Here is a 26199-nt window from a genome sequence, read left to right as displayed (position 1 = left end):
CTGTTCCCGTTGCCTACCAAATTTTATCGGGCAGTATCGGCGTACTATCGTCACACTCTCACTGGCGCCCTCTCGACTGTGAGCCGCTATCGCTCGATAATGACAGACGCGCCTCTACAGGCAGCTTCCGGCGGGCATCAACAGAAAAATAAGGTAAGTCGCAATATGTCTCTTGACTCAATTTAGCACTGATTCGTGCCGGGGGGGTCTTGCAGTCGGAGATGATTTGCTTCACCAGCTATATATATGGTTCTGTGTGCAATCGGCGCATTGCCTATGTGCGGGGCCTGCTGGCGAAGCCCGCTCAGAGGGCCGAGGCCGGTAGAACAAGTGCGTTCCGTTGCACGAAAATACGTTTCACAACCGCTAATCGTAGGTCGTGGAACAACACCACTGCATATCGTCATTAACAAAGGGTAACAACACATCTTAACGCCCGCAAGAGTACATTTGGGTATGCGCGTCGGGAACATAGACGGCGAGCGACGCGCGGAACAAAACCACGGCGCCTCTGGCCACACCGCGACGCGGCCTTGCCCTCCAGCCATGGCATTCGTTATCAGAACAACGTGCTCTCGCGCCTTGATAATTCGTCGGTGCGGGGATCGCCATCGTCGATGCCAGAGGAACCTCGACGGTGTAGGGCGCGGTGGCAGGGCTGAATTTGTGAACGCTGTGCACTCGCACTCTACACGGCGACTGCAGTACTTATCGTCATGTAGAGTAACGTGTCCACATTTGCGAACTTGCGGGTAGAGCGGGCTGGCAACTCATGCACTTCTCGGTTGCCCGCCGCCGGCAATCGAGGACAGCATGCTTTGCTAACTGGCTCCAGCATCGGTATGTTATATATATATATATATATATATATATATATATATATATATTCCTCATACTTTTCTTCCCAAATGTGTTTGTTTTCGCATGGCACACTTGCAGAAGAACCATAGGCTGAATACAATATAATAGCATTTTATTTCTATCGAAAAGATGAAAGGTGCTGTGGGTAAAGGCTGCCCCTCAAAGAATCTATTTATTTATCTATTTTGATCCTCCCAATCACCCGAAGCCTTTACAGAGAGGAGGGGTAAGACCAAATAAAAGTGTTAGATGTCGTCTTGAAATTCTTGCAGTTAGAGATGGCAGTAATGGCGGCAGGTGGGGGGGGGGGGGTGTTCTAGTCTACCTTGGTTCTTGGTATAAATTAGTCTGAGCAAATTTTTGTTTGACAAAGGGGTACACCAACTTTTTTAGGAATAATCAATGCGAGATGATACGTATGATGGCCGATTCAGCAACTCTTCCCTAAGTATCTGGTTAAAGTAAACTATTTTGTGGAAGAAGCACGGTCGAGAACACTTTCAGCGCATAGGGAGGTTTGGTAGGTCAAGCGTTAGTGTCAATGAGGAAAGAAAAAAATTGGAATGGCGACTATAGTAAGAAAGAATAAACCGGATTCTGCGATTCCGGTCCGACTCTAAAAGTTTTGTTAGTGTTACCTGGCCAGGATCCCAAATTGAGCAGGCATACTCAAGTTTGGGTCTGACCAAAGTCTTGTAAAGTTGGAGCTTTACGGTAGTAGTGGCACGTGATAAATTCCGACGCAAGGAAATCCAGCATGCGATTAGCCTTGTTGATAATTGACATGCAAAGTCCACATATATCCTGTGTTATAATGACACCGAGATAATTTTAAGAAGTCAGGGCTGTTAGGGGTGTGTTATTGAGCGTGTAAGGCAGTCCGTAAATGCGCGTGCTTTTACACTTGTTAATATTACTCTTTTCATTAGGCAATGGGAACACCAGTGGGAAATATAATCAAGGTCACTATGTAATGCAGTAGAGTCACAGCTAGGGGTTAGCATTTAACCGGTATATTACACAGTCATCAGTAACCAAATTCATAGACAAAGAAACTTGAGTAGGAAGATCGTTGATCTATATCAGAAAGAGTGGCAGTCCTCAAAACCGACCCCTGAAGCCCTTCCGAGCTTACTGAAGCGAAGGAAGAGTCATGATCGTTAGCCGTTAGAACGAAAGCGTTTAATCCAACCTAAAACATTAGCACCAAAGTTCAACTTATCAAGTTTGAGGAGTTGTAGCTGATGTAAGGCTGAATCAAATGCCTTAGCAAAATCTGGAATAATACAAACGACAAGGAAACCTTTATCGAGAGCACGAAAAAAGTCGTTTGTAAATAACAAAAGCTGCGTTTCACAACAAAAATATTTTCTAAAACCCTATTGACAAGCAGAAAAAAATGAGTTAGATCCAATAAAACATAACACGTGTGAATATACGACGTGTTTCATGAGCTTGCAAGTTATACTGGTCAATGATATCGGGCTGTAGTTCAGCGGTCAATGAGAAACACCTGATTTTGGAAAGGAACCATTATCCCCACCTTCCAATCACTTGGTATGGTACAACCGTGCAATGACTGTGAAAAAATTCTAGCAAAGGATCAATGATGAATACATCGATGTACATTTCATAAAGATGAAAAATCTAAAGGTCACCAGCACAGCTGGAAAGCTTTAGGTTTTCATTTAAACAAGAATTGCTAGTTGAATCAAACAAAACGGGGTGCAGAGAAAGAAAAAAAAGCTTCAGTCAGGGAAATGAGGGTATATATACATCAGGAGTATCATGCGAGAAAAAAACGATAAACGCGTTATTTATTACATCACAGCAAACCTTGTTATTTAGAGGAACGCCACTCGTATCGCAAACCTCAATCATTATTTTATTTTTGCTATTGACTAAGCACCAATATTTTCGAGGATTGTAACGCAGAAGTGTTGGTACTGTATTACGATAAAACTCATCCTTGGCGCGTTTTATAGGATGTGTGTACTCGTTATCAGCGTTGGTGTAAGCAATCCAGCACATAGCAGTAGCTGACATTTTTTTGTGCGCCGAAATAACCTTTTATTTTTATTTAGTAACCGTTTAAGTTGTTCGTTAAACCAAGGTGCCCGAGGTTTAGTTGTGATACGCTTTGTGGAAGATGACGGTCCATTATGTGTGGTATTTTAACATTAAGCAAGGCCCAGTTTTCCTGTACAATTGGAGTGCATACAAACTCGACATATATTCACTAATAAAGGGTGATAATTCAGAAAGAATAGCAGTTACGTCAGTATTTTTATAATCACGAATAATTTTAGACCAGTTAACAGAAGGGGGGCAAGCACGTAAGCCGAAAAGTAGAATGCAGTGATCACTAACGCCAGGAAAATGTTGAGCGCTGCAGGAAAGAGGTGAGTGGTTAAAACGGTTAAAATGTGGTTCAAAACGGTGGCGTGAAGACTGACTTGAACTTCACGTTGGCTGAGTTACAAGTTGCGCGAGGTTAAAATGAAAACATGGGTTAATGAACGAGAGCCACCCAGAGCCACCCTTTCCGAAAACTGTATGGTGGGTTTCCCAGCGAATACCCGACAAGTATTAACAGGCCGCTAAGAATAAAGGGCACGAAGGACACCGTTGTGTCCCGCCGCTTACAATGTCAGAAAGCTCATTGCAAAATGTGTTAGCGGAACTAGGTGACCGATAGCAGGCTCTTAAAGATGAAGTCCTTGTGCTCGACAGTTATTCGAGCGCGTATAAATTCCAGATGATTATAAAAAGTTATCTCGCATCTCGCAGCGAGATATGGTGCGGCTATGAGCACTTCGTCGCCTGCGCGCTGCCCGCTATCTCGACGAAAGAATTTGTAGCTACTTTCGCATTCAAAAATCTCATGGTCAGCGATCTGATTCGAGTGCCACGATTCCGTGAAGACGACTACGTCCGCAGAATATGTGTCTATTAGAGGGAACAAAGATTCGCGTTTTTTTTTTTTACCTACGCTGCGCACGTTAGAAGACAGAGACCTGCTTACGATTTTGGCAGCGCATCTTGACAGAAGCCCACAGCTTCCTCTGCACAATGCAATCAGCGAGAGCAGTATGCGCGAGGCTCTGCAGTAAACATGAAAATACCAGTCAGCTTAATCGAAATAGAAACTTAACAAAACGCGTAGAATTAACAAAAATACTCACGTACGAGTACATCGAAGAATGTAAGCGTAACATTAGAGCTCGTTATCGCTAAAATGAAAAATATTTACGGCAAGGAAAAAAAAATTAAAATGTTTTGTTGTGTAGTTCTTAAAACATCCAGCTCCAGCTGTGTTGTGTTAATTCAAAAGACTGACCACTGGGAAGCGCACTCGGCAATTTTTTCGTTGGACAAGTTGTTGTTGGCACCATATAACCAGCTCCCAAATTTATGTCAGAATTGACGAATATGTTCGCTCGCAAGTGTTGTTTGTCGGTGGCCGGTCACATTCGCTAATAACATGTCCGAGATTACGATTGGCTAGAACTGTTCTTACGATCAGTTCTAACGCAAGATTTTTTTTTTTTTTGTGAATATGCGGGCTCATGTCCTTTGTTTGTGCCTAAAAGACTGCCATCTCGAGTAGTCTGTTTTATGTTATGTTTGTTTTCCCTGCTTTATCTACATTATCATCACGTCGGCGCAAAATAGAAACAGTTGACAGTTTATCAGGCAACGCGAGTAAACGTCTTTCTTTCGCTGATCAGTGACATCGATGGAAAAACCAACGCTTCTATTTTAATTATCGAAGTAAAACGGGGGAGCTGAATCAAGTGAAGTCATGCTTTTTTGTGACGGCATGTACATGGCAAGTTGTCTTTGACATGTTCGTGTCCGGTACGGTGTCATCAAACCGGGGTAAAATTAGGCTTAGAAAATGCGCTGTATGACAACACCGCACCATCAACAGCTCTATATAGCGCATACGAAGAGTGGGCAGCTGTCTTTTGCTTCTGGTTGCGCTTCCCTGTCGACTGCTTAAGCTTTGTGCTTCTCGAACTTCCAGGTTTGTGCCATTTTATTGCATTGTTTTCAGCTTTTTCTGATAGTATACTGTCCATTTCTCTCTATTTTCAGCTTTCAAAAGCATTTTTATGCAGATTCACAGAAATGGACATACATATTACCCCCTTACTTTGAGAACTGCCTGTTACGTGTCGGCACGTCGACAATCTCGAATGATGTGATTTTATTTCAATCCGAGACGGGAGCGACTCTGGACCCGAAGGTAACTTTCACATTGAAGCGACTCAAAACCAACAATGAGTGGCGAAAGCGTTTTACAGTGGTATTTCGTACGCAGGTTTTTGCTGAAATCTACTCGTAGTGAAATTTCTTGGCAGGCATGTCGCTGAGTGGACCGCAAGTCGACATGGACCACAGCTCATCTGGAAACAATGTTCGTATGCGAAGTGCTGTATTTCAGAGCGAATGATCGAATTTAACTTTTCAAAGTATATCCGGGACAAAATTCACCAAGCAGTTCGTACGCTAGAGTACTTCGCCAGAAGTCACTCAAGCCGATCGTGTTAGTGACAATATTAGTGAACGTGATAGGGCATGAACAAATAATTCTTTCGGATCAATAGCTTTGTTTATTGGGCGCCCGTTCTTTCTGCAGCCAACATTAATTATCGAGTAACTCAGTTGCCGCAATAATTAAAACTCGATTCAACGTACGGCAGGAGAAGAGGCACGGTCAAAATAGCAGGCGACCAATCGCACTGCCTACTTGGCCATTGATCGTTGAAGTGAACGCTGCAGTTTAGCTCACGTCACACGTGACTTAAGCCTTTATGTACTAATGTTGCAGCGTAACGTAGTAACCGATCCTGTTCAGCAATCCGCAAAGATCCGCTGTTACTGAGATGGATGTGGTGCACAGAAAGCGTAATTATTCTATATATATATATATATATATATATATATATATATATATATATATATATATATATATATATATATATAAGTGGTGTTCAAAGTTAGACTTTCCGGGTTTTTAATAAAATGCGAAGAGGAGTACACGGAAGCCATTTTTCTACCCAGGTTACTAGGTTATGCGGCCAGGCGGTAGCAAACTGTGAGGATACTTATTGTCCTCGCAATATCAGTATATAATTAAATTCGATAATTAACTTTTTTATTTACTGCAGTTAGCACGTATGTTTATATTGAAAACTCAGAGGCGGTGCCATTTGGTGACTATTCCATTTTGTACAATTTTAATAACCCGCATGTGTCCCGAGATACGCACGTCTGAAATTTCAGCCCAAGCCGTCCAATTACGCATGCGAGGCTCCTCCCTAGTGTGACGCAGCTGTTGCGTATGGCGCTCCGTCTGAAAAGAATGCGGGGTGATAAGCGACGGTGATTACTTTTCGTTCTCGGCCAGCGTTTCCGTTCTTGGCCAGCGAAACGGAAGTATGACTGTGCGGGCGACGTCGGACGAGCCCTGTTTCTTTGAGCAATTGCTAGTAGCGTGGGTGAAAAGACGCCGTGCCGCTTAAGAGTGCGTCCATAGAGAAATTTCTTTCTGTATGGTGCGTCCTTGGCGTCCTCACTTGCGGAAATAAGCGCGCCCAAGGCGGCGCGCTTATTTCGGCAGCGCTTGTGGTGTCGTCTTCTCGTCTTGTGTCCCGTCTACGTTTTGCGCTGTTAACACCAGGATGAAAAAGCAACATGCAAGCCCAAGCTGCTATTCTAGGGAATTCTTGCCGCGAAAGCGCCTTTCGCGGCGCGCGTTTTTAGGCGCGCGCGGCTTTGCGCGCGCTTATTTCCGCAAGTGAGGCCGTACCTTGAGACTTCTTATGCACTCGGGTGCAGTGATACTGCTCTGCTTATTTTATAATAACGGAAGCTTTGTTTGCGGAATGATTGAAATTAATGCCATTTCACAAGATAAAGCGTCAGCTGCCATACGGCACATTATTAACCACTAAAGTTTCCAGGGCGTTTTGCGCGTGCGTAGAGAGAATTTACGACCCTGCATTGTCAGCGCTTAGGGAACGCGGATTAATGGCCCGTATTCTCTATGTCATCTTTTTAAAATCAGAACGCATCTACCAGTCCTCATGACAGAGCATGAAATTGTGTCAACGTAGTCGAATGCATATTTATTTAGTTACACACAGCTCCGATTCCGGCATTACTTCGGAAGAAGTGGGAATAAAAGAACAAAAAAAAACCCAACCAAGTACAGTGTAAATCCATGGCACACATACAAGCAAAACATACAAAGATTTTAAAAAATTGCTTCAAATATGCCATAGCTTATACTGTATTAGGTTCGAGTGATATGAAATGTTACTCAACTTAGAATTAAGGCAATCGCCGAGAAACCAACGGTTTAAAAATGTTCGAAATGATTGCCTTCCGCCGCAACACGCCGCATGAACAGCTCTCGCGTCGAGTCGTCAACTCTGCGCAGAATTTCCGGGTCGATGCTTCTACAGGCATGAACTATTATCACCTTCATGTCGCTGACATCGGTGGGCTCAACTGCGTAAATGCCATCTTTCACGTAGCCCCACAAGATGAAGTCGCAGTGGAGAGAGATCAGGGGATCTCGGCGGCCAAAACATCTCTCCTTCGCTTCCAATCCACTGCCGTGGAAAGTTACAGTTTAACCAGTTCTTTGCAGTGGAGGACAAATGTGGTGGGGCCCCGTCATGCTGGAACCAAACTTGCTGCAGTTCGTTGAGAGGGAGACTCGACGCAAATTTATCGACGACACCAGCAAGAATTTCGTGCACATAATTCTTTCCATCGTGGTTCCCTTCGAAAAAGTGAGGGCCAATGATTCTGTCTTAAAGTATGCCATACCATACATTTAGATCCCAGCGAATTTGGTGGTTGTGTTGCCGCAGCCAATGTGGATTTACTTGCGACCCATAGTGAGCATTGTGAATGTTCAATCTGCCTTTCCTGCAAAATCAGGCCTCATCAGTCCAAACCACTCTTTGTACGAAATCCTTGTCTTGGTCTGTTTTTATTAGGGCCAATATACAAAAGTCTGCCCGTTTTTCAAAGTGTGCCTCACTTAGGTCCTGATAAAACACATGGTATGGATGAAATTCGTGCTTTTTTAGAACGTTGTGCATTGTTCCCACGCTTTTCCCGCATTGTTTAGAGATCTCTCTGATGCTTGCATTTGGCATTGCATGCAGGCAGGCAAGGACATCAATTTCAAGGTCCTCATCAATGATGCTCTTCTTGGGCTGTGTTTTTTGGTGAACTGAGCCTGTTGTGCGAAAACGTCTGAAAATGCTAACAAATGTTGCTGTGGTTGGAACTAGCCGATCCGGATGGCGAGACGCGTACAGACTTATTGCTAATGAGGCATTGCCGTTCATCTGCGCCATTGCTAGCACTACATCAATTTTTTTCTGTCGTAGAATAATACCTCGAACCAGACGAAGCAGCCATTTTTTTACGCAGAAGGTCCCAACGCAGGGCTTGCTTCGTCCAACGGCCCAGATTAGTAGAGGCAATCAGTGGCAAAGGCAAAGGCACACAATGGAAGCTTAAGGGTTCACATGATGCCTGATCTGTTCGACTTTCGCAAAACCGCGAAGAATAAAAAAAAATTGTCAGGTATACACCAATGAATTGCGCTACTCGTGCCAGTTCCCAGTCGTCCTTCTATTTCACAGCAGCTTTTCAGGCGTAGCCCCCCCCCCCCCCCCCAATGCAGGGCCCTCCAAACATACACTTCGGACAGGTACAGCGTCCCTGGAACACCAATGGCAACTAAGGTACTGCCCGGCAGCTGTCACCTTTCTTTCATGCTTAGCGCTCTCATGACTTTGAGCCACCGAAATTAAAAAAAAAAAAAAAAAACCTAAGCCAGTGTCGTAATCCTGCACTTGATTGCTTCGACAGTACGTGTACGGTGGCACCGCGCTCTGTTGCCAACTCTGCAAGTCATTGCCTCAAAAAAGAACTCGGCCAAGCCGCCACGCAAAGTCATCCTTAGGTTTCGCTGGCCACGAACGAAACGGCGAAGAACGAAAAGTAATCACCACCGTCTGCCACCCCGCATTCTTGTCAGACGTAGCGTCATACGCAACAGCTGCGTCACGCTAGGGAGGGGCCTTATAGCGGGTGCCACCGATCGCATGCCTAATTAGAAGGCTTGGGCTGAAATTTCAGACGTGCATATCTCGGGACACATGCGGGTTATTAAAATTGTACAAAATGGAATAGTCACCAAATGGCACCGCCTCTGAGTTTTCAATATCAACATACATGCTAACTGCAGTAAATAAAAAGTTAATTATCGAATTTAATTAAATGCTGACATTACGACGACATTATACTCACAGTTCGCGACCGCCTGGCCGCATAACCTAGGTAGAAAAATGGATTCTGTGTACTCCGTATTTTTTTTTTGAAAACCCTGGAAGTCTAACTTTGAACACCCTGTGTGTGTGTGTGTGTGTGTGTGTGTGTGTGTGTGTGTGTGTGTGTGAGAGAGAGAGAGAGAGAGAGAGAGAGAGAGAGAGAGAGAGAGAGAGAGAGGAGGGAGGGAGAGGTAGTGAGGTAAACCAGATGGAAGTTTACGGTTTGCTATCCTGCAATCGGGTGCGTGGAAAGAAGGTTATCAAGAGGAAAGGAGGAGAGAGAGAGAGAGAAAGAAATAAGGAAGGAAAATCAAGTAGTACTTCAGTTTTTCGTAAAGTCCGGTGGACCTCAAAAACCCAATAATGATTTCACAATCTTCTCGTGGCACGATGAGTCCCATCGGTATTGTAGGTTTTATTCCGAAAAATGCTGGTCGTCAAACTTGTTAAGGACAGCGGTGAGTTATCGTCCTCTGCACACAATATTGCGGGCACTGACGCAGGATGTGTCGCATCGTTTTCTCGTCGCCACACTGGTCACAGGCTGCAATGTCGGCTATCTCTTGCAGAAGGCGCAGGTATTGGTGAACGCCACGCCCAACCATATAACTGGAAGCCCTTCGTGTCGAAGGGTGTTTCATTGATGACCAACAACCACACAAACTCGTCTTTTGTGCATGCGTGCGTGCGTGCGTGCGTGCGTGTGTGTGCGTGTGTGCGTGTGCGCGTGCGTGCGCGTGCGTGCGTGCGTGCGTGCGTGCGTGTGTGTGTGTGTGTGTGTGTGTGTGTGTGTGTGTGTGTGTGTGTGTGTGTGTGTGTGTGTGTGTGTGTGTGTGTGTGTGTGTGTGTAATCGAAGGTGACGTCGCAGCATTTACTGTCGGCCTTGCGTCGCGGTCCGTATACGCAATTTGTATTTAAAATTGCTAAACGATACAGCACCTGGATGAGAAGGAACACGAGGTCATTTCTCAGTGGCGACCAAGTCATGTTGGCATTACTGGCAATAAACGTGCCGATGAAGTTGCTCTATTAGCCCACGGAAAAGACCAGTATTTATTCATCTTTTATTTTTTAATGCGAGGGTTAATGCCTGAGGGCATACAGGGGTATGGGATGCGTACCAGTATTTATCAGTTCGGCTTTCAAGGAGAGACGCTGCAAGAAAATGTCGCATACTATAGATTGGAATGGGCCGCACTTAAGACATTCACAGTTTCATTCCCGAAGCCCTACCTTAAAGTTACCATTAGGTTATGCGCTGCTAGTCTAACGCTGCTTACAAGTGACAAGGAAGAGTGATTCGTGTTGAAGCTCTGGGTGTGTAGCCTTTTCTCTCCCTCTCTCTCTTCTATCTCGCCTAGTTTCGCTGCCACCATTGTTAACGACTGACATGGTTGGATAAGCAGCGGTGCTATTAGACAACAAGAATTGACAGAAATCGCAATGTTTAAATATTCAAAAATTGAAATCCAGAAATATTTGCAAGAATGACAGATGTCGGAGCTATATATGTAAATTGCGCTCCCTAAAACACCTAAAACGAAGATAGATGTCACAAACCATACGCGGTCGTAGAGCAACTTGTCAATAGAACATTAAAAAAAAAAGAAAACACGTACCCATCCGATTGGCTTAACATTTGCACGTAAACTGCAAGTCAGCACACTGATCCCGTTCACATTAGAAGCCAGGCTGCAAGGCGCAATTTATAGAATAGTAGTATCTGCATTTCTTGAGAACTTATACAGCTTTCTTTTCCTTTTCTTTTCATCTCTTTTTTTCTCTTTGATATGAAAATAAATAGAGGAGTCTTTGTCGCCATAGGTTGGCGACACTTTAGCTCGTTTCAACTTGGTTAAAGTAAAAATAAAAGAGCTAAAGAAAAAAAATACAATTTTTTGCACTCGTTAGTTCTTCAACAAAACAAAAGGAAAAGTAGCGACGCAATGCTGGAAGCAGGCAAAATTGACAGACTATGCAGCGCTATAAAATGTACCCCCAAAGTTGAGAGTAAGGCTTTTCGCAGAAATCGCGTAAAATGGATAATAACTTAATTCACACGGGCTTTGTATTTCACACTTTATTTTCTGACATTAGACGGTCTATCAGATGCAGTTTACATAAGTGTGTCTTTTTCGATGTATGTGTGCCGTAACTTATGTAGTTGTAAACATTGCACTTCATATTTAGTAATTTACCAATGTTGGGAAGTTCTTGTCAAAAAATTACAGGCCCTATATCAAAATATTGCTCCATACATTAATGCAACAAATTTCATTCATAAATGTTCGGTGATTGTCTTGTAAGCTGGAGCATTTATGCGTGCCACATCCATTTGTACTGGGAAATCGGAATTGGCCCCAAGCTAAATGTTCCTATACTTTTAATAGGAAAACTATTATTTATTACTATTAATATTGCTTGTTATAAATATTATCTACTATATTCAATAATAAAGACTTTCCGCTGAAAAGAAACGTGAACATTTGATCGACCTCTTAATGAACAGCTTCGTTTCGCACAAATTTCAACATGTGCACTGGATCAGCATAATTTTGCTTTCTACCTGACAGGCGTTCTCGGGCATTCTCAGATGATCATCTACAACGTACATCTAATTGTCACAAGCTGACTCAACCATGAGGCAACCAGTGCCGCCAGAAGTGCGCGGCGCGTCACGGCCTCTGTGACGTCACCCTGGCAATAGAGTTCACAAAGAACCTAACACTCATGCCTCAACGCCGCCTACTGAACTTTGACGCCGTCTTGTTATCTTTACCGTCGCCTTTGCAGCAGCTGCCTCCTGAAAAGCTATTCGGTTGCGATACTTCCGTCAGACTACACAAATCGTTTCACTCACCGAGAGCCACTCCTTCTAGAGCTGGCATAAAACACGCGTGTCACAAAACGTGCACATTTGATAAGAGGGAACCCGGATGACACTGCGGAGGCTCCTCGGAATGAATATTCCACCGGGAGGCTTTTTTCTTCGCCAAGAGACAAAGAGCAACGGCGCAACGAATTTGCAAGCGAGAACGCGCAAGTTGGAGTCACCGCTCGCCAGGGCCGTTGCACGTGGACCAATCGGAGAACCCACATCGTTCCGATTATACTCGAGCATCACGTGTGCTCACACTAAGCTAGCGATTTATTTGGAGTGGAAACTGCCGATCACGATGCGCACATTGGCCTTAGTAACACCACTTGCACTTCATCCCAAATAAACGCGTCTGTATACGCCAGTTCGTGCACCCATTGCAGGGTACACGAGTGTTTTTGCCTTCCTCCCCCGTCGAAATGGGCTGCCACTGTCGGGATCAAACCAGCGACATCGAGTGTAGCTGTGCAAGGCCATATAGTCACTGAGCTATACCGCGGGCGGGCGCTTTAAAGATGCATATTATCCTACGTTATTGTAGATGTTTTTTGTGTGTGGTGATTCATTACAGAGAGCACAAGTGCGCTCACTGGCATTATTTTAACGCGACAGCGTTAAGGAGCTCGTGTCGCAGAAAAGCCGGTGTCGGCGGCGTCGGCCGTGAGCGAAAAAGCCCGGAAGGAAATTCATAAATAAAAACAACTTGCAAGGTGGGCTGGGTGGGAATCAAACCAGGGGCTCCGGAGTGTGAGACGCAGACGCTACCACTCAGCCATGAGTTCGATGGTTCAAAGTGGGATAAAAGCGCATCTAGTGAATGCGGTGTTGCCTTAGAAACGTGCCGTAGAAAGTTGTACTGCGGTGTACATCGGTAATTATGAGCATGTAAATTACAGAAGTCGCAGTTTCGCGAGTAGCGAAGTACGTTTCCGCTACATTTCTTCTGCGCTTGGCACACACGCAGAGCCATCTTGCGGCAAACACGGAAGACCCTCTTCTCGCAATGTACGGCGCAGCCCCGACAGATGCCGAGCAAATGAGTGGGCGGTGCGAACGGGTGCGATAACGCTATCGCGTTCCACTCTTGAAGGCGAAGCTTAAGCGTCCTCCAATTGTTGTCGGTCAGCATTCAGTGTCACCTAAGCGGGTTTAATCGGAGAGACAGCGCCGAAGGATGCGAAACCAGACAGATGGTTGTGGCGGGTTGTATACCAAGTGGCGGGTTTAATTAGCCTGGCGATCAAGGCCGGCAATTGCTTCGCCCGAGCACCTCTCAAAATCTCACTGCGATGTTTTGCCACATGTCCATCAAACCCCTCCCTCTTAAGAATGCGATAACGAGACGTGGAGTTTCTTTGTTGGCTACAACTGATCCTTCGGGGAACACAAGATGTTGCAGGCACGCATACGGAAGGTCCTTTTTCTTGTAGATTTTCCAGGAGAGCGTCCTTTTTGTCTTGGAATTTCGGGCACGACTGCAGAAAGTGTTCGATGTCTCCTGTCTCGTCGCATGCCGTACAGCTCTGAGAATTGATACGCCTCGTTTTAAATAACCATGCTGGTGCACTAGCGTACTATGTCCTTATTCGATATTGTTACGTCTCAACACCATAAATGCGTTAATTGGACGTTTGCCACAAGGCCAACACCCGCCCATCCATCAGCGCCTATCCAGGCGTCAACGCAACGTGGACACCGATTCTTAACGGCCACCACCCCATCATTACCTGACAGCCTGAGCTAAGGATGAAAGGAGAGGGGCATCCAATGCTACCAAACAACGACGGCGACCTTGCATTCGCAGGTTGCCTTTCTGCCGCGTATTCCAAACCATCGGGCTTCGGAGGCGGGGTTACTGCGGAGTGTCCGATTGCTTGGAGTATGCGGCAGGAAGGCAAGCTGCGAATGCAAGGCTTCGGAGGCGGGGTTACTGGGGAGTGTCATGGCGGCCGCATTTCAATGGGGGTGGAGGAGGAGAGAGAAAAGTAGAAGGCAAGGAGGTTAACCAGAATAATCAATGGGGGCGAAATGCGAAAACACCCGTGTACTTGGATTTAGGCGTTAAAGATCCCCCGGTGGTCCAAATTTCCGGAGTCCCCCCCCCCCCTCCCCTACGGCGTGCCTCATAATCAGTAATTGGTTTTGTGGCGTAAAACCACATAATTTAATTTTAGTTTAACTGCGGAGTGTTGCAAGCATGGGCGTGGTATCGCAACGGGTTCGACGATTGTGATTTGCTGCTGGACAGTCTTCAGATTCCCTAGTCAACTCTCCTAGGGAAGACAACAGTATTAAAAGCGGAGACTTTTCGAGCAATGGGCAGATGGTCCTGATGTGAACACGGACGTTTAACTTGCTTCTGCATGGAGTGGGCTTCGGTAACTGGAGCCGTGTAACTTAGCCAATAAACCATTCTTCTTCATTCCTACAACCTGGCGTAGCAGTCGATGGACTTGGTAGATTCCTTGCCGAACGCCACCCTGTGCCGCAACAATATAGAAGGGAGGCTTCCACTTGACAAAATCTCTTGGTTATGCAGGGTATATGTGGTGGAGCCCCAAGTGACCCAAAGTGATTTCGAATGTCCGATAATTTAACTTGATTACTCTACGGGGCCTTGACTTTGGGAGGATAATATAGCGCCGCGTACGCAACATCATCAGCTTTTGCGTTGCCAGAAATACCAATGTGGGAGGCAATCAACTGAAACTTTACTGTGAAGCCTTTGTTGCCGAGTTCATTCACGAGGGCTGGTGATTTGCATGGAAACTTGGTGGACGGTAGAGTTGTTGCAACGCGGCCTTTGAGTCCGTAAGGAGAACCTCATTCTGTGGAGGCAATGTCTTTAGTTTGCTTAGAGCAGCAGCTATTGCTACGCTTTCCACAACTGTCGACGAGGCTATACAGTCCAGATTGCCAGACCACGTATATCTGAGAGATGGAATATACTCCGACAAGAGTAAGCAGACAAAGCTTCAACTTAAGACGCGAACCATGTATCATGCTGTATCATGTTGGCAAAAAGAAATATCGCCATGTTTTACGCACGATGCTTGAAGAGATGTTAACAAAGTGGTCCCTGTCAATCGATATCCCTTACTGTAGTAAGACGAGTAGGTACAGCAAAAAAAAGAACGGATAACAATGTCATCGGTTCATGCGGGGGCGTATATCTCTATTCGCTAGGCACTGCTAACCCCTGTGTCGCAAATTGAAGATCTCCCTTTTCTATTTCACCGTTTGCTGCTGTAGCCTGCTGTTCAGGTGGTACACCGGCCACATTGTTCGCCAGGAAGGAGAACATGCCGACTTTCCGTACTGGGCTGCTCATACGAGGTAAGAGCTTCGCAATAAAGGCAGTTTGTTTGTTTTGTCAGCCGGCAGTTTTGTTGTTGTCGTGTTTGCAGTCGTATTCTTTGTGATTGTGCTTGCTGCCATTAGAGCTTAGTACATTTATAGAGGAAGTACACCCTTCGAATCGAAGTTACTTGTTTTAGCACGATAGCAATAAGAAGACACATGTTGTGCGATGAGCCCGTAGGTATATACCAGGTGCTTTTTTTTTTGTTTAGCTGCGCCAATTTCATAAAACTTGTCTGTGCCAGATAGCACAGTTCCAAACCTTGAGCTAAATTACCCAATGAGGCGGTCATTGCTTCTACGAGAAATCAGAATGCATAACTGAATAATTAGCAGAATTATAATAATTAAGCGTCTTAATTAATTTATTTATGGCGCATATTTCAATCTACTAATTATAGCTGGTGAGTTAGCGATGCAAATTCATTTGCAACGAATTCTCATGACGACCAATCTTGAGATATTAATTTTCAAAGTGTACGACGAAGTGAATTGGCGTTCCAATTACTTTTGTGCTTCAACGCATAAAACTGCGTTTTCTTAAAAAGGAAACTAGAACAACAATGCATTTCTACCGCAAGATCTATGGCGCATATCTCGAAACCGGTGCCATCCTCAGAATTCGTTCCAAGTCGATATGTCTTGCAAACTCACTATCTACAATTCGTAGATTGAAATGTGTGCCGTAAAGTTATTAGTTAAAGACATCATTAATGTAATTATGTTAATTATTCACTAAGCATATTGACATCTCGTAGAAGTAATGGCCGCTTCATCGAGTAGTTTAGCTAACGGTTTAAAATTGCGTTATCTACCACCTGCCACAGGCAATTCTTAAAAATGTGGTGTAGCTAAAAAAATACATTATATATATATATATATATATATATATATATATATATATATATATATGCTAGCGTGCTGAACTTTGAAGAAAACCCCTATATATATATATATATATATATATATATATATGCTACCAACCACACGACTAATATGAATATCTGAAAATTATGAGGTAGAAAGTCAGAAACACAGAAATATGCAAGCTTATTAGTTATTTTAGCACACGAGCTAAGTGCCGTTGTATGGCAACAATTACAAGAAACATTCGCAATTAATCGAGCCTAAGATAAGAAATTATTGGTTGCCCCTCTAAAGTTTGCAACATTTTACTATTTCTTTACTATTTTTCCGTTCCCCAGTCGATTTTGCTCTGAAACGCAGTTCCGCCTGATAACTTTTGCCAAGAAAGTACATATTCTTTCTAATAACTTGACACGTGTTTTCCGAATTAGTCTCATGGGAAGGGCACCGGGAATTGACATCGATTCCGCGTGATTTCTTTACGGTTTATATTTCCGTGAAGACGTGCGGAATTATTACTACGCATACGCAGTCGTTCCATTGAGGATGAGTGTTTCATAACCCGTCGCAAGATGAGCTGTGGTTTGAACCGTGAAAGCCACTCGCTTTTCACCGCCCAGGGCACGCAGGACGACCTCGAGCGCCACGAAACGCTGGAGAGCCACATGAACTTCATCCTCACCTACACAGAAGTACGCTCGCTACGCTCATGTACCGCGCAAGCTGTTTATTGCAACATGAACCTCGTGCTTTTACCGCTTTCCAGAAAGCTAATGGCTCCATGGAGACTCTCCGGCAAGCGCTCACCGAGAGCACACAGCAGAACCTCGAGTTGCAGAGTAGCCTGAACGCCATTAAGGAACAGATGACGGATATGCTCAGAGAACAGCACAATCTTCAAGAACAAGTCCGTGTGCTCGCGTCACGGGTGCACGATGGTCAGCAAGAGTGCCAAAGGGTGGCGGTAAGTGGCCAGAATAACTCTCCCACAGAGTCCTTATACACTTTATTTTTTTACATTATGCTAGAGGCTAGGTGACTGGTAAATCGAGAAGGTCGCAATATGCGGCGTTGCAATAGCATATAAGTAAAATACTTCAGTGAATTTTTCCTCATGACATACTTCATTACTTCTCCCAATTTCACCCCAGTTGTTTTCGCATCCGGCCTCCTAAACAGCGACGCCAAATATTACAGGGGTGCGCGAATATTCAAAATTTCGAATACGAATCGAAGTATCTGCTAATCGATTCATACCGAACTCATGTCGAGTTCATTGTTGGAAATTGTCGAACGTTCTTTTCTTTCTAACTGGAAGCATAACAACACTTATTGGAGTCTCTATTGGAGACTCAGGAACTGGTGCCTCAATCTGCGCAGTTCATGAGTGTTACGCACGGGGCCGATAATATCTGCGCAATAATTTCCAGTCATTCAATAATAATACCAAAGAAAGAAAGCCCGTGTACCGTGCATTGGGTGCACGTTAAAGAACCCCAGGTGGTCCAAATTAATTTGGAGTCCCTTACTACGGTGCGCCTCATAATCAGATCGGAATTTCGCCACGTAAAACCCCAGAATTTTTTTAAAAATAAGAATGCTCTGCCTTCAGGGAGCATTCGAATTTCTTGACTCAAGTTAGGCAAATCAAAGTTCTCTTTGGCCAATCTCATCCCGCTGGAATCTTTTTAAACTGACGTGTTATGCTGCATTATTGTGCTTCAACAAACACAGAATTATGCTATACGTGCACACGTTGACGTTCTATATTGTCTTGTTCCATTGCTGCCATTGCCATGGTGCACCATATGAATGAAGTTTTATTATTTACAAATTCATTAGTTGGAGCGCACGCCCCGTTGTGAACGGTATTACATGTAGGTATCAAAAATGTATATAGGGTGTCCCAGCTAACGTTAGCCAAGCTGTCATAAGGAAAAAAAGGAACAAAAAATAAAAGCATGGTGCAAAATACGGTTATAAGGCCTACGGTGTGCGGTTGTCAGACCGGTGGCGAACGAACATCATAGGTTTTATAGTAATTGTGTCGTGCACCACGTTTGTTGCTTGATTTTTTTAAGAGCTTGGCTAACATTAGCTGGGACACAAAGGTATGGGGACTATTATTATTATTATTATTATTATTATTATTATTATTATTATTATTATTATTATTATTATTATTATTATTATTATTATTATTTACCCAACGTACTCCGCGCGAACTTTATATTTCAAAAGAAAGACTGGCGGGCTAGCGGTATCTTCTATGCAGCGTAGGCGCAAACGGAACACTCAAGGCGACAGCAAGACTTGGAGAGAGAGAATCATTCAATGATGGCTCCAGGCCTGTTTGGGGAAATCAGTAAAAGGAAGGGTGCTAAGTGTGGCTCACAATGGCGCTTCGCACTCGAATCTCCGTAGTGAGTTGAGTCGGGGACATGGCGCTTATATCTTCGGGGCATTTATATTTCACTTTGCTTTGAAATGATCAGCTATTCAATATTCGCAGGTCGCTTTTCTCAAATATCCTTATTCAATCCGATTCGAAAATTTCGCTATTCGTACATCCCTACTAAATAAGCATAAATAGGAGAATTATTCTTCAAAAACTTCGTTAATTTGCCGGAAGAATCGTGATTAGTACGGGAGGAAATGAAGGGGAAAGATTACTGCTCCTTGCATCTTTGAACTGTTCTTGTGTATAAAAAGTTTGCAGTCGCCTCTATAGGTTGACTCTTTCGGTCCTTAAGAATGCAATGCACTCCTTGCTTATCAATAAACTGTAAACAAACCCCGGGCAGACGCCGTAAAGATACATGACGCCACGGGGTACTAGTGCGACAACTTCACTGCAGCGCCGCCAGGCCTCCCTTCCCACCCGTGGCGTTGGTTAAGTGGATAAACGGCGTTCTACTGCTGCGGACGTCGCCGGTTCCATTTGCAGCCATGTAGGCCGCATTTCGATGGGTGCGGAGTGCAAAAAGGCTCGTCTACTTAGACTTGTGTGCACGTTAGCGAAGCACAGGAGGCCCCGCATTACGGCGTCTCTCATAGCCAGTGTGTTGCTTTGCGACACCAACCCCCATATATTTGAATTGGTTTTCATGTGGCCCCATCCTTCCCTGACATGCACTGACACTTTTTTGGTTAACTTCAGCTAATTTCGATTTGTTAGATTGGTTGTTCTTGGAAAGGGTAGCCAACTCTGTTATGCAACCCGCGAATCAGCCTCAAAATCTGACAAAATATTAACGGTCGTGAACAGGGGCTGACTTGAAAGAGATTTCGAACAGTACGATTCACTGGCGTCTGATGCCACGAACCGTTCTAGGGTAAAAAAAAAAAAAACTTTGTAAAAGTTTAATACGGGCCCGGTGTCTTAGCTGTAGTACCGGCATCGTAATATACGTACGCTGCGCTCTACTTTAGAAACTCATTCCTGCTGCATAAGCCACACAAGCAATAATACCAAAGCCGGGGTGTGTAAGCACAGTCAGGGTACAGCTTTTTTGTAGATTTAATAGCTTCCACACGACATATAGGGCTGAGGTATTGTTGTTGATGGCGCGTGCCCTCTGGCAGGAAAGCGTAGACGTCAGGCTGGAGGAGATGCTGTCGCGGTCCTGGCCGCAAGGCAAGTTCGTGTGGTACATCAAGCCCTTCAGCGTTCTGCGGAGGCAGCAGGAAAACGGCGAGATTGCACGCGTTGTCAGCGCGCCCTTCTACACGGCCGTCCCTGGCTACAAGTTGCGCCTGATGGCCGACCTCAACGGCTACGGGGAGGGACGCGGAAGCCACCTGTCTCTATTCCTGCAGGCACGTAGCGCCTTTTCGCTGCTCTGATTTGGTGCTGCTTCGTTTTTTTTTTTGTTTTTTTTTGTTTGGAACTGGTCCCTGAAGGGCAAACATACGTTCTGATGTGATCAGACTAAACATAGAAATGACTTGGTGGTCATCGTGTTCATGTCTATAGAGAATATCAATGAAAAAAAAAAACAGGTGCCGTTGGCGCTCATCGGCACTTATTTCTCCGTCGGCAACGTCGAAAGTTGCTTCCTGATTGGACACGAGTTGTGTGCACGTGCGCTTGCAACTAAGGTGAACCTTTTGTTTCGTGGCACTGTAAGGCTTTCACTTTGTTAGCGATCTTGTTTTGAAAAGTACGGAACGATGAAAGAAAAAGTAGCAAGCTATTTCTCATCATAGACGACCATAAATGCGTGTCGTTGTATGTGACAATTTAAGCATTCACATCCTGAAGTAAACGTTTGAGGTTCAACCTTCTTCAGCTTGCTCGAAGTTTTGTTTCATTCTGTGGGGTCATCCCTCTTAGCGCTAACTGGGGAAAAAAATACTTAACAGTTGCTTGAAGTGTCCTACGTGTAGTTGGCTTTTGCAACGAAATGAATGTCTTCGATAGTGAACGATAGCATTATATGAAAATTAAATAAATGACCCCCTTTTGAAGTAGCATAGCTCAAGTGCCGGAATTACGCTACCTCGAACGGCCGCCTAAAACTCTTTATAGCCTAAACAAAGCGCTTTTGTTTTTTGTGGCGTGCAGTTTTCAACTAGCTGCATTCGCCTCTTACAGGTAATGCAAGGAAAATTTGACTGCGTGCTCGACTGGCCATGCAAGTACGAGGTAAGTATGCTAGCTCTCGGTTTTGAGCAGGGCTCAAACATCCTTGACTCGCCCAGGCCCGCCGCGCGCGTGCGCGAGCTCAACGCGACTTTCCTCCCCCTCCCCTCCCTCTCTCTACCTCATCTTTCTATTCCCTCTTTCCTGTCCCCCCAGAGTAGGGTAGCCAACCAGACAACTTTTTTGGTTAACATCCCTGCCTCCTCTCCTTATTTCCTCCTCCTCCTCCTCCTCCTCCTCCTCCTTTGAGCAGGACTAGAATAACTTTATTTGAGGGAACTCTTGCCGCAACCAATAAATGTCTGGCACTACATAACTTGGTATTATAGTTGTTGCGAGCCTTGAGCTCTATACAGCTTGGTCATTCTTAAGTTTTATGGAATTTCTAAAGATAGCCTGTCGCAGATAACCTAATTCTAGTCCTTAAGCTGGATTATTCAGAGAGGCGGACATTACTTGCTCGATAAATCGAAACACGTATTCAAGTAATTAGCAAACGTTCACAAATTATTTTCTTAATCAATCACTTTACGGCACATATTGCAATTTACTAATTGTAGTCGGTGAACTTGCAAGACGAATGCGCTTGAAATGAATTTCCAGGATGACACCAGTTTCGAGATATTATTTCCCAAATTGTGTAACGAAATACACGGGCGTTCCAGTTACTTTTGTGTTTCAGTGCATAAAAGAGCGTTTTGTTAAATAAGTAAGCGGAACAACAGCGCTTTCTTAGGGCAAGTTTGATGGCGCATGTCTCCAAACTGGCGTAATTCCGGAAGAAGAAGAAACTTTATTAATGAATGGTCCGGCAGTTTTTGTTGTGGTGGCCTCAGGTGGCGGCTCAAAGTCCTTGGACTCGGGCGGCATCTTCGGCTTGCCGGACGGCCCAGAGCTGGTCTTCCAGCTCCGAAATTTTGAGAGCCGCCTACCAGCGGCGGCGACGCCGATGGAGAAGGTCCCCGGCGGCTCCCGCAGCCGGGGCGGCGTCGGGAAGAAGCGAGCTCGACGCTTCCCATACTGCGGCAACGGCCGCGATTACGGACGCGTCGCGAACGGAGGTGGTTTCATTACCGCGGTTGCCGGCACATTCCCAGGGCATGTGTCGCAGCGTTGCTTATAGTTTATCATGGGTCTTTCGAGTCTGTAGTGTTGGGTGAGGTCTCTAAACGTGGTCAGGCGATCGCCCCACGCCCACTGTGATTCTTGTTGCTGCATTTCTGTTGTAGAGTCCCGATCCGGCAGATCCGATGCCCCGCTCTCGGGGGCGGAGGCGGCGGCCACATAATCTGCGGCGGCTCGGCGTGTGAGACCTCGAGCCGTGGCGTGGGGCGCGCCTCGTTGCCCGCGAGTGGGACATCGGTGTGTGCCGGGGTCCAGAGGAGGAAGAACGTAGAATTTTGGGGTTGCGAGGGCGATGACGTGTCGCCGTCGTCACAAATTTGGAGCATGCGGGCCGCTTCCCGCGAGACGCGACCGCGCGCGAAGCCGCGGATTGCCGCCTGCGAGTCGCTGACCACGAGCGCCGCATTCTGGAAATTCATTCCAAGTGGGTACGCCTTGCGAACTCACCGGCTACAATTCGTAAATAGCAATGTGTGCCATAATGTAATTAATTCAAACGATAATTAGTGTTAATTAGTTGAACATGTGCATCGATTTCTCGCGAAAGTAATGTCCGCCTCTCTGAATAATCCAGCTTAGGGACTAGAATTAGGTTATCGGCAAGACGCTGTTCTTTTAATTCCATAAAGCTTTATGCCACACAAAGATAGAGGTTATTTTGGCAGCAAATCTGAAACGAGAAGCTGAAAGCTCATGGAAAATCTGAGACCGTAATGTCACTAATCTTATTGGGGTCTTATATTCAGCACTAGAAATGGAATAAGATGCCTGCGCATGGTACGGGTATGGCGCTGGAGAGAGGAGTGACGAGACATATGAGGCGGTGCGTGGAATCTATGAAGGAGTAATGGTGCCAGCGCTAGCGTTCACAAATGCCATTCTGTGCTTAAAATCTGATATCTTGTCGGAGTTGGAAGTTAACCACAGATCGGTAAGTCGGTTGGCTTTGGGAGCCCACGGTACAGCCACAGACTAAGAAGAGGGTGACATGGGTTGGGCCTCTTTTTAAGTCAGAGAAGCGCAGAGCAAAATTATTTTTGAAGAAATACTCGTGAACATGGATCGAAATAAATAGGGAGCTAAAGTGCAGAAGTATCTCTTTCTGAAAAGCGTGGACACAGAATGGATGAAGAAGTCGAGAAAGTTGGCAATCCAGTACAGGGTAATCAAAAGTGTAAAAAGAAAACCAGGAGTCATCAGAAAGAAATTGAGAGAAACAGAGACAGCGTATTGGGTGCAAAGAATGGAAACAAAAAAGACCATGGAGGTTTACAAGAACGGAAAGAAAGAAATTAGAAGGGAAAATCTGTACGATAACACGAAGGGCACTGCCTTGCTGTCTGCGGCTTAAGCTGGTTGCCTAGGGACGAAAACATACCGCAGCGACTATTCGCGACAAGATGAGGCATGCGTATGCTGCAGAAAAATCTGGAGACTACTCAATACATCCTAATGGAATGCGAAGGGATCCACCCACGAAGGTATTCACGCCTTCCAGAAGCGCTTGAATTGAAAGTGGACGGAAACTCGTCAGCAGTCGATATAAGCAAGAAACGTTTAGAGTAAATTGGTGGAAAAAAAGCACGGAAGAGATTGATCCGACCGGATCCGTTAAAGGCCTGTAGGTAGCGGTACAAGGTAGCTAAAGAAGTTTTGAGGAAGAAAAAAAAAGATCAAAGAAATGTACAGATAAATGCTAGAATGAAAACATTTATAGCATACCTGATAAAATCAAGCAGGCTGGTGACTATTTGTCAACACCCCGTTTACAGAAGCCGCGATGACAGAAAGCGTTTTAGCTTGATGTGTTGCTCGATGCGTAGGGTAGCCTTATGGCGATGTTCGTCATTAATATACAGGCCTCCGGCTTTCGGGTGCATGGACTGCATATAACAGACACCCATAGGCTAGTTGTGCAGAGTGTGGTGATGCATCGATGTCGCGTGCATTTTTTAGTCATGTCCGTGCGTTAAAAGTTGAAGGAAGATAGGGATGTATACGTCAGATAATTTCTCTTGGTTCTGTATTTTTGCAACATGAGATCACACTTTTTCTACATCGACATTTTGCTATACATGTAGTAAACGGATGTGTTGGCAAATTCTTCCGCTCACACAAAGTAGAGCTGCCTGCAGAGGGACTCGCGCAACGACCGCTCTGCACTGTACCTCGTCAAATATCTGTACGTCGTGACTAACGCAGAAAAAGGAACCCTGAGAAAAAGTTCTTTTTCTGCTCGCAAATGCACTTTTTATGGCGTGCACCTACAAGCACAGGTTACGATTGGCAGGCACCATGAATGAGCTTGGCATCTCACAGCCATTCGGGAACGAGGGCTACGGGATGTCATTTCATCTTCGGCTCGCTTTAGGCCCTGCCACGAGGGCCTTACTGGTGTGCTTCGAGCTCTCGAGGGGTCACGTTCAGAAAAGATTTAGTTCGTATGAGCTATTTTTCATTGGCAGGCCGCTGTTGGTAATGTCTAACATCCCGATTGGCTACCATCTCATCTTACGAACAGTTCGAGCGCAGTAACTTTTTCACGAATGCGGACTCAGAACACTTGTAATCTCAGAGCCTGCGCAACTTGGCCGTGAGCGAGACCAAAATAGAGAGATTTTGTTCCAGAGATTCACAGGAAATGTACAGAGATTCTGTGAGATACGAAGCACCACACGTCGTCGTCGCAAGCGTCACTCCACCCCTAAATTATATAATCTACGCACGGGTATTCGAGTGGTAGCGATTGACAGACACTGCAGGGGGGTATTCTGTAAGGGTCCACCTTGTGGACTGTCCATCTCAGCGGCGGCAGAAATGGTTCAGTCCACTAGGAGAGAGAGAGAGAGAGAGAGAGAGGCAGAAAGGTTAACCAGGCGCACTTCCGGTTTCCTACCCTGCACTGGGGGAGGGGTTATGGGTACAAAGAGAGAGAGAGAACACAGTATTGCGCACATTTGAAGGTTCACACCAAGTCTACACACGGTTGCCAAGACCTGTCGACTTGAGGTATTTCAAGAGCGCTTTCGTGGCCTTGTGTGTAAACCACACGTGAACTCTTACAGAATACCTCCGAGGTCTGTTCAGAAACCGGTCGATGAACAATATGATTAACAGGTGCTCCCGTGCATCTCTGTCGCAGCACGTGCTGCGCGTGGTGGACCAGACGGGGCGTGGCATGCACCTGGACCGGCAGCACTCGTTCCGCAGCATCCCGTCCAAGAGCAAGCACCTGATGGGGCGGCCCGTCAACGAGTGCAACGTGCCCATTGGCTTCCACACCATGGCGCCCCTATCCGAGCTGCACAACGAGCGCTCCGGCTTTCTCCGCAACGACACGCTCGTCATCGTTTACCGCTTCAGGATATGAGTGCTCCGCCGTATGGTGCCACTACGCTGACGAACATCACCGCGCCTCGTTGAAAACGGCGCTTTGCGAGCGGCGCTTTCGCCCCCTGCCGGATGTTCCTGTGATGACGCAGACTAAAGGCCGCTTTCGGCTTATCCATTGACTGGTAATTCTCGCCGTGAACTGTACGCAGCTAGCGCGCGAAGCATTTTAACTCCAACGGATGGGCTCGGCTCCTTCGCAGCGATTACGGGCTTAGCGGCAGGAAGTGGGGACAATGCGAGCCCCACAAGGGACATAGCATAGCGACATCCAGCACTTCATCGCTTACCGTGCTTCTGTTGAAAGGCAAAATAACCTTCTTCATTGCTACAATGGTGCTGTGCACTAAGTGTTGAGTTTTGTGCTGTTGTTGAAAAAAGAGTGGGTTTTTGTTCTGTCGGCATAAATTGAAACGCAAACAGATTGTAACGAATGGAAGCGTGTTCTTGCGTTTAGGCGTTCGCCAGTTCGTGTTTATAGGCGACGTTCATGCTGTGATACCGAGTTTAGAAGCTATACGGTCGGTGTAGAGGCACGTTATAAGTTATGCCCCTATTGTACCGCAGGGCAGCTGCTAGCCCGTTTGAAGTGTGAGTTTTTATGTTTGCGCTTCAAAAATAATAATCGTCGCGGTGGTGGTATACCGTTGATTTTAATGATACGCTGCATTTGAAGGGAATAATGCTATAAAAGCATTTCTCGTTC

At 45.5% G+C, this 26199-nt stretch overlaps 1 protein-coding gene across 1 annotated transcript; it reads left to right on the top strand.

Annotated features, from left to right (window-relative positions):
• The first annotated feature begins 46 nt into the window (after positions 1–46).
• LOC142566238 (TNF receptor-associated factor 2-like) lies at positions 47–25889 on the top strand. Its single transcript, XM_075677078.1, has 9 exons — positions 47–153; positions 4963–5113; positions 5189–5284; positions 15359–15442; positions 16954–17025; positions 17100–17297; positions 19919–20152; positions 20931–20981; positions 25246–25889. Exons 3-9 carry the CDS (start codon positions 5231–5233, stop codon positions 25471–25473), a joined length of 921 nt encoding a protein of 306 aa, XP_075533193.1. The 5' UTR covers positions 47–153; positions 4963–5113; positions 5189–5230; the 3' UTR covers positions 25474–25889.
• Positions 25890–26199: the final 310 nt, after the last annotated feature.

Source organism: Dermacentor variabilis, unplaced genomic scaffold (assembly GCF_050947875.1).
Source record: "Dermacentor variabilis isolate Ectoservices unplaced genomic scaffold, ASM5094787v1 scaffold_12, whole genome shotgun sequence".
NCBI lineage: Eukaryota > Metazoa > Arthropoda > Arachnida > Ixodida > Ixodidae > Dermacentor > Dermacentor variabilis.
This window is presented reverse-complemented; position numbering and strand designations above follow the sequence as displayed.

Bases quoted from the DNA above. Each gene is read 5' to 3' on its own strand.
- LOC142566238 (XM_075677078.1), top strand. From the start codon at position 5,231: ATGTCGCTGAGTGGACCGCAAGTCGACATGGACCACAGCTCATCTGGA. The intron at 5,285-15,358 runs GTTCGTATGCGA...TTGCTGCTGTAG, and splicing joins ACAGCTCATCTGGAAACAAT to CCTGCTGTTCAGGTGGTACA. The intron at 17,026-17,099 runs GTACGCTCGCTA...ACCGCTTTCCAG, and splicing joins TCATCCTCACCTACACAGAA to AAAGCTAATGGCTCCATGGA.